This window comes from Micromys minutus (assembly GCF_963924665.1).
Source record: "Micromys minutus genome assembly, chromosome: 13".
Classification (NCBI taxonomy): Eukaryota; Metazoa; Chordata; class Mammalia; order Rodentia; family Muridae; genus Micromys; species Micromys minutus.
In genome coordinates this window covers 56567372-56575769 of record NC_137982.1, presented here as the reverse complement: position 1 = coordinate 56575769, position 8398 = coordinate 56567372, and the positions used below count along the sequence as shown (strand labels likewise).

The window sequence follows — 8398 nt, the reverse complement described above, 5'->3', positions numbered from 1 at the left end:
GCATCCAAAAATATGCTTTCCAGATGATTTTACATCTGTTAACACAAACAACAAAGATTAACTGAAACTGGAGTAGAGAAGGAAAACAAACAATAACAATAATAGAACTCTAGAGATCCATTAGTAATAAACGCCAGTCATAAATAAAGTAACAATGATTGTTTTATCTAAATAAATGTTAGAATCAAATAAATGACACGGAAGGGAAGAAATAAAATCAGTATCACTCTATGGCATCTTTTCTATTCCAAAATTAACGAAGGCATTTTGATGACAGGAAAATTGAGCAGAATATAGTTTGACAACCTCTGATTGTTCTGCTTTGTTTTCCAGGAAGCTTTGTGACACCAGTGGCACCTACAGACCTACCAGCCTCTGTCTCTCAGAAGAGTTCTGCTTTACAGCGTGCTCAGGCATCAATGGGAGGGGAGGCCTTTGGTCCAGCGAAGGCTCGAAGGCTCGTTTTCCCAGCTTAGGGAATACCACCGTCCTGAGGTGGAGAGGGTGGTTGGGAGAGGGAGCACCTCCATTGAAGCAAGGGGAAGAAATGGGGGCATGGAAGAGGGACGAAAAGGGGATAACATATGAAACGTAAACACATAGAACATCCAATAAAATTATAAAAAAAGAAATAATGAGAAAGAAATAATATTATTTTCGCAGTTATTACAACACCACCTCTTCTAGTTTTTTCTCTTTTCATGCTGAATGTATATTTTAAGAGTTCCAAAATGTCAGTATTTTTGATTTTTATATTTTCATTATGTATTTGTCAGAATGAACATAAGTGAGAGAGAGCTACTGAGGAACGCCACCAGGGGACGGAGGCCGACAGCCTTCATCATGTGTGACGCCACCAGGGGACGGAGGCCGAGAGCCCCCATCATGAGTGCATGTGCATTGCCTCACACAAGGACGATCTCAAATGAAGGCCATTATGGAGTTCCTGAATGATGAAAACAAAACAAATATTTCAATAATCAAGTTTGGAAACAGCTTTAAAAGCAACTACTATACATATTAAGCACTTAGAAGTATTAAAGAACCAACTAAGAAAGACATTTGCAGGTTAGGGTGCACCTAATCAAGCACTGTTGTATGTCATAGGAAACTCTTTATCTCTAATTAGTTGTACAATCAGAAGGTATGAACGTCAAAATCCATTAGTGAGGATTGAATGTTTCTGTGTCAAGGAAAGTTTATAAGCCAAGGAACGTGCTGACCTTCTCTTAGGGAGTCAGTGAACACATGCACACTGTGAACTTTCCTATGATCCCGCAGTCCCCACATATCAGTGTTTGGTCTTTGGAATATTTCTTCAAGCCTGTCACCTTCCTTTTGCTATAAAGCAAATGAAAAGATGCCTGGGCCATTCTATTGTCGCTTCTATGCTGATGCTGCCATCTAATGGCCAGATGCAGTAATATCATAGGAGGAAGGTTTGACTTTCATATTCTAAAATGCTACTGTCTAAATCTAAGTTGGTAAAAAGTTGGGATATAAAGCAATCTTGAAAAAAAATCTTTATTAACATGAAGATCAAGAAACATAACAAAGGAGGTAGTAGGAAGTACAGGGTGCCATAATCCAAAATGGCCGTGCCGCCCCCTGACGCTCCCTGACGCCCCCTGACGCCCCCTGACGCCCCCTGACGCCTCCTACATGCAATGCAACAGTCCGCACTCTGGACAACCAAATGTCAGGGGTCGAAATATTAACAGACATTGTTTTAAGAAATTTTTTCATTTCAAATTATGTGTCTAAGTATCTTGTGTGGACAAGAGTGTAGACGCTCCTGGAGGTGTCGGATCCCTGGGAGCCAAAGCTAGTTGGTTGGGAACAACTGCATGGTGATAGGAATTGAGCAGGGGTTCTAAAGTATTCCTGTATGCGGAAACTTCAAATATAGGTCTTTAAAAAGTCTCCTTGTCATTGAATCAGGTTTTACATCCCAACAATGATATTACAAATCAGGTTTCTTGCAAAATAACTTTACTTGCAGTTTCTGGCCTCCATGTCCACTCAGGCACACACATATTTCTATGATGAACACTTGTGGAGAAACTGTGCCAAATCCATCGATTCTAATATTTTTATTTTGGAGTCTTGTGGGTTTTCTGAATAATTTCTATTTGATTGTATACTGTGTAGAATTCATACACACTAGGGATATGTTAAAGAAGCAAAAATGCATAGAATAATATAGAATAGCAAAAAATGTGAACAATTTATATAAAAGAGTAAGTTGTTTTTTAAGTGTTAGACCATTTCTTTTAGGAAACTAAAATGTTATAAGAGTTTTTTAAACATTCAATAGTTTTAATTATAAAAATTTTTACTAGAGCTAATTATTTTGAGTGTTCTAATTGAAATATTGGTTTTCTTACCTCATATGCCTCTAGTATGCCACATGTTCTGTTGCGGGTAAAATTGTACAGTGTAAAGTTATCTGTTTAAAAAAGAAATGTTAACAGGAAAATCTAGCATTTCCCAGCAGTACACACAAACATCATTTGTTAGCACTAGATCAGATGTCAGTTACCAAAGGAGACCCGAAAAAGAAATCATTCATCTTTCACTAAAGATTTGCCATTGGTGAGCATGGGTTACATGGTAAGGAGCCTAAACTTGGAAAATGCAATCGTGTATCTTGGATGCAGGTACTTGGATTTATAGTTGAAACTGAGGGTTTTTTAGTCAAATTATGATGTAACCTGGGAGTCTTTTGTCGACATTTATACCACAGAGGTAAATTTATTACAATTGGCTGCTTTATATTGAGTCTTTGTATAACCACATGATCATGATAGTGTGTAGCATATCCCATAAAGGCAATATCAATGATACCCAGAAATCTGAAAACAATATAATTTATTCATTTATTCATTTATTTATTTATATCACAAATGACACCCCTCACCCTCCAGGGTCCCATCTTCAGAAAGTCCTTTTCTGTGCCCCTCCTCCCTTCTCCTCTGAGACGGTGCTCCACCCCTGGTATCCCCTACCCTGGTGCATCAAGTTCCTACCAGATTTGGCACATCTTCTCCTACTGAAGCTAGACAAGGCAGCCCTGTTGGGGAATGGAGATCAGGATCCAACTACAGCTTTAAGGAGTGTCTCCACTCCAGTGATTGGGAAATCAACATGGAGACTGAGCCGCACATCTGCTACCTATGTGCCAGGAGACCTTTTTCCAGCCAGTATGTGTTTTTTAGTTGGTGGATCAGTCTCTGAGAGCTCCAAGGAGTCCTAATTAGCTGAGTCTTTTGGTCTTCCAATGAGGTTCTCAGGCCCTTCAAGGCCTTCAATCCTTCCCACAAACTCTCCAGAAGAGCCCAAAACCTCCATCCAGTGTTAGGTCTCAGAATCTGTTTCAGTCAGCTCCTAGGTACAATCTTTCAGAGGACAGTTATGCTGGTCTCCTGTCTGCAAACATAACAGAGTATAATTAACAATGTCAGAGGTTGGTGCTTGCTCGTGGGATGGGTTTCAAGCTGGATGTGTTATTGGTTGGCCTTTCTTTCAGTCTATGCTCCATTTTTGTGCTTTCATTTCTTTTAGACAGGATAAACTTGAGGTCAAAAAGAGCAGACAAGAGTATACTGTCTAGAACCCTAATTTGGTGCAGAAATTCAGTGATGGAAGATTGAGGAAGTATAGGTTTCAGAGAAAAATGAAGAACAGTCTCCTGGAAGAAGTATGCAAATTGTTGGATATAATGGTTATTTTTCTTATCTAAGTAAAGAAAGAGTAGAAACAGAGCCAAAATGGTAGAAATGCAAATACTGCCAAAGTAGCTATTCCTTAACCTGAGACTCAGAAACATCACCAGTTATCCTGGAAGCATGGGGTTATTTCAGATGCATTTGCTTTACCTGGAAGCTCTTCTAAGTCACCATCCAACTTGTATGTGGTGTGTGTGTGTGTGTGTGTGTGTGTGTGTGTGTGTGTGTGTGTGTGTGTGTGTGTATAAGCGACTGTACATGTGGGGAGGTCAGAAGAGAGCCTTCACTCTCTGGATTCACCTTCCATTTTGTTTGCGATAGTCTCCTATTACTATTCACCATTCAGTATAGCAGAGTACCTGACCTAACAAACTTCAAGTTCTCTCTTCACCTCTCAAAATGTTAGCATCACAGAAGCAAAATTCCACATCCATTTTAAGTGGATTTTAGTGATCTCAATTGAGGTAATGTTCCCACTGAGCCATCTTCCCAGCTCTAGAAGCTGTTTTTATTTTATTTACTAGTGTAAAATATATGTAGGTCCTATCTTCTGTAGGCAATCTTATTGTTGGTAGGAATTACTGTCAAAGGCATCATAATGTCTTTGTCTGGGTCTGCAATTCCTGTGAGAGTGTGATCAAACAGTCTGAACCCAAACTGTTCTATTCTCAATCCTATTGCTCTCTTTATAGTCATTGAAAACTCAAAGTGTGCTCTGTTTCCACGTTAATCAGAATGGCTAAGATCAAAAGCTCAGGTGAAAGCATGTGTTGTTTGGCAAGAATGCAGAGGAAAAAAGGAACACTCCTCCATTGCTGGTAGGATTGCAAACTGATATAACCACTCTGGAAATCCATCTGTAGGTTCCTCACAAAATTGGAAATAGATCTACTAAAGATCCAGCTATAACACTCTTTAGTATATACCCAAAAGATGCCCTACCATATCACAAGGGCACATGCTTCACTATGTTCAGAGTGGCCTTATCTGTGATAACCTGAAGCTGAAAACAACCCAGATGCCCCACAACAGAAGAAGGGATACAAAAATATTGTTTATTTGCACAACAAGATTCTATTCAGCTATCAAGAATGAGGAGTTCATGAGTTTTTCAGGCAAATGAATGGAACTAGAAAAATATCATACTGAGTGAGGTAACTCAGTCCCAAAAGAGCATGCATGGTATGTACTTACTAATAAGTGGATATTATCCCCCAACCCCCCACCAAAAAATTACAGCATACTCAGGATACAACTCGCAGAATTTAAGAAGGTAAGAACAAGCAGAAGGGCCCGAATGAGGATGCTTTAATCACAGGTGGGAGGGAGAAGAAAGCAATCACAGGAGGCAGAGGGAGGAGGTGACCTAGGTGGGATTGAAGAGGGGGAGGGAACATGAGACCCCAGCAAGTCGGGGGTTGGGGCTGGAGACATCCTCTTGGAGACAGAAGGAAGGAGAAATGGAATGAGGAAATGTGGGACTGTGGACCAGGAGGGAGACAATGACTGAACTGGTAAAAAATGTATTTAAAAAAAAAGAAAGAAAACTCAAAGCATGTCCAGCTGCACTCTAGAGAAGAAAGGACCAGGATGATTTTTGATCATCCCACCATCGATTTTGTCATCAGTGGCTCCTGACAAGGAACATGGTCACCCAACCCTTGTGTGCAGGGCTTGAGATAGGTGTACTGCCTGGTTTTGCCTTGTGGCTCACTACAGCGTGCTTCCCTTATTCTTATTTATTCTTCTATAGGTCTTGTTAATAAGCATATGATTGACATGATTGTGCATTTTACAGCATGTCTAATTAGCAAACTTTAAAATAATCCTAGATTCTGATTTACACCAGAAAGTCACTCTCAACCATACTTTTATCTTTTCAAAATAACTAGGTTTCTTTTTATGCTTTGAAAATTTTGTACATATATCTGTGACAGTTTTATCAAATCCAGCCTCTATTCCATTTTTGAACTCTTCAACGGTTTCAAGTTAACAGAAAGCTGTTCAAACTGTCTATAAACTTCAACAACTATTGCTTATTTGTTTTTATACTGAATAAAAACTAGCATGAAATAGATTATAGGGGCATAAAGTTAAATGAGGAAATTATTTAAGGAACATTATTTTAAAGGTAAGAAAAACACTCTGTTTGTTATTTTCAATTTTACATACAAAATCCTGGGATATACATGCTACAATGTACAACTCATATCTGGTTGCTCTTGTATTTATCAGATTTTATCTTACTTTCAAACAGTAAGTATATTTAAGAAAAAGAATCCTGTGCTTAAGTAGACAGTTACATTCATAGTCACATGTTGAAAGAAAGCTTTATTTACTAAAATAAAATGTATTTTATGTAGTAAAATAAAAGTCACACAGAAAGATAAAAAGATGTCAATTACAAATTCTGCAAACTGTTTATTGTGTTCAGAAGATGTCCCTGTGGGCTGGATCATGCCTGGACACTTTGTTGTGGATGTATTTTGTGGTACAGATGGCAATTTAACTTTAGAGGAAAACTTTGGCCTTAGTAACAGTCCTGCCCACGGCCGCTTTCACCTCTTTATTCCTCAGGCTGTAGATGAGCGGGTTAAGCATGGGGATCACTGCAGTGTAGAACACAGACACCACCTTATTGAGGTCCAGGGAGGAAATGGCGCTTGGCCGCACGTAGATAAAGAAGAGAGTCCCATACAGAATGGAAACGGCTGTAACGTGGGAGGAACAGGTAGAGAAGGCTTTCCTCCTCCCTTCCGCAGAGCGGATCCTCAAGATGGCAATGAGGATGTGAAAATAGGAGATGATGATGGTGGTGCTGCTGACAACTAATACAGCTCCGGCCACAATGAAAACCAACAGTTTGTTGATCCGTATGTCTGCACAGATGAGGGAAAGGATAGGAGACATGTCACAGAAGAAATGATTGATAATGTTGGAGCCGCAAAAGGGAAGTCGGAAAGCAGCTGTTGTGTGAGTCATGGTGTTGAAAAAGCCAACAGCATAGGGTCCAACCACCAGCTGTATGCAGAGTCTCTGGGACATGGCCACTGAATACAGCAGGGGGTTACAGATGGCTACATAGCGGTCATAGGCCATGGATGCCAAGAGAAGACACTCAATGGCCACAAAGAACCCAAAGAACCATTGCTGTAAGACACAGCCCCAAAAAGAAATAGCTTTTCTATCTGCAAAGAAGTCCATAAGCATCTTGGGGCCCACGACTGATGAGAAGCAGATGTCCACAAATGACAGGTGGCTGAGGAAAAAGTACATGGGAGTCTGAAGACGAGAATCTACCCGGATGAGAATGATCATACCCAAGTTTCCAGTCATAGTAACCAGGTAAAAAAGCAGAAAGAGCAAGAACAGGAAAACCTTCAGCTTAGGGGGGCATCTCAAGCCAATGAAAATGAATTCTGTGATCCTTGTATAGTTCCCATTCGCCATCAATAAGGTTCGTCTCTATGGCAAGAACAATGAACAGCTATGTGACAGTTATGTATTAAAACTGCTTGTTAATATACTAGGGAATAAATTACAGGCTAAAGCCTCAGATTGGATTTTTATTTTTGAATTTTAAAAATATACTAGTAAATGTAATATATACTGTCTAAAGAGATACACGCGTTTAAGTATGATAAAGAGAAAACTCAGGTGTGCTTATGAAATGGTGCAGCATTACACATGAAACCTACAATGCCTTTCCAGACTAAAGGGGTAAACATTATTGGTATTTTCATGAAATTTTCAAGTTAATTTAACAAAAAGTAGGTCCCAAATGACCTTCACAAAATAGAAATAAAAATAATCATTTGGGCTGGGGTGGAAGCCAAATAAAATAATACCTTACTTAGTAAATGCCAGGCTCTAAGTTTGATCCTATTTGCTAAAGTAATTAACTTAATAAAGAGAATCTTCCTGATAATATGCAATGTAGATCCTGACATAATCATAAGACTTACAAGGCTACATAGAGCTTTTGGATTGAACATGATAATAGAGGATAATAGAGACCACAACATTCCAAAACCTTTAAAAAAATGAAATGTAAGAATAATAGATGCTTGGGCTATAGAGATGGCTCTGCAACAGTTAGGAGCACTAACATATAGATACATAAATACAATCACAAAAATATTTTAATTGAGATAAATCTTTTTAAAAATAGATAATTACAGGTGATGAGAACTGAGGAAGTGTCACTATTTGGCAAAAGGACACATAAAACTTTGAAAAATAAACTAAGATAGATGGGGGTTGACATAGGTAAGTGCTAAGAAAGTGTGAAAAAAACTAAAATATATCATATATCATATACACTTACTATGAGATTGTCAAGAAACAAAATTGTTAAAAATTATAACTGTTCAGCGAATCATTGAGATACCACAGCAGTGTGATAAATGAGAAAGTTTCAGCAGGAAAACTATCTTATTTTCGATAGCACCTGTTAAAATAAATATCAAAAAGCACAGAAAAGAATATTTAAATTTTCTGTGAAAATAGCTAGGTGTGTAGCTCAGTGGTAAAGAATACCTCAAGAATATTCAAAGGTCTTGGTTTCCGATCTCAACCTTGCAAAAAAGGTTTTAAAAGTTTTTAACAAAACAAAACAAAAAAAAATATTTACAAAACAAGAAAACTTTAACTATTTCCATGTTACATTT

General features: G+C 38.4%; 1 protein-coding gene across 1 annotated transcript; it reads right to left on the bottom strand.

Moving 5' to 3' along the window:
* Positions 1-6239: 6239 nt before the first annotated feature.
* Positions 6240-7178, bottom strand: LOC308429014 (olfactory receptor 5G9; the record flags this gene model as incomplete). Its single annotated transcript, XM_080927660.1, has 1 exon — positions 6240-7178. One exon carries the CDS (start codon positions 7176-7178, stop codon positions 6240-6242), a length of 939 nt encoding a protein of 312 aa, XP_080783786.1.
* Positions 7179-8398: the final 1220 nt, after the last annotated feature.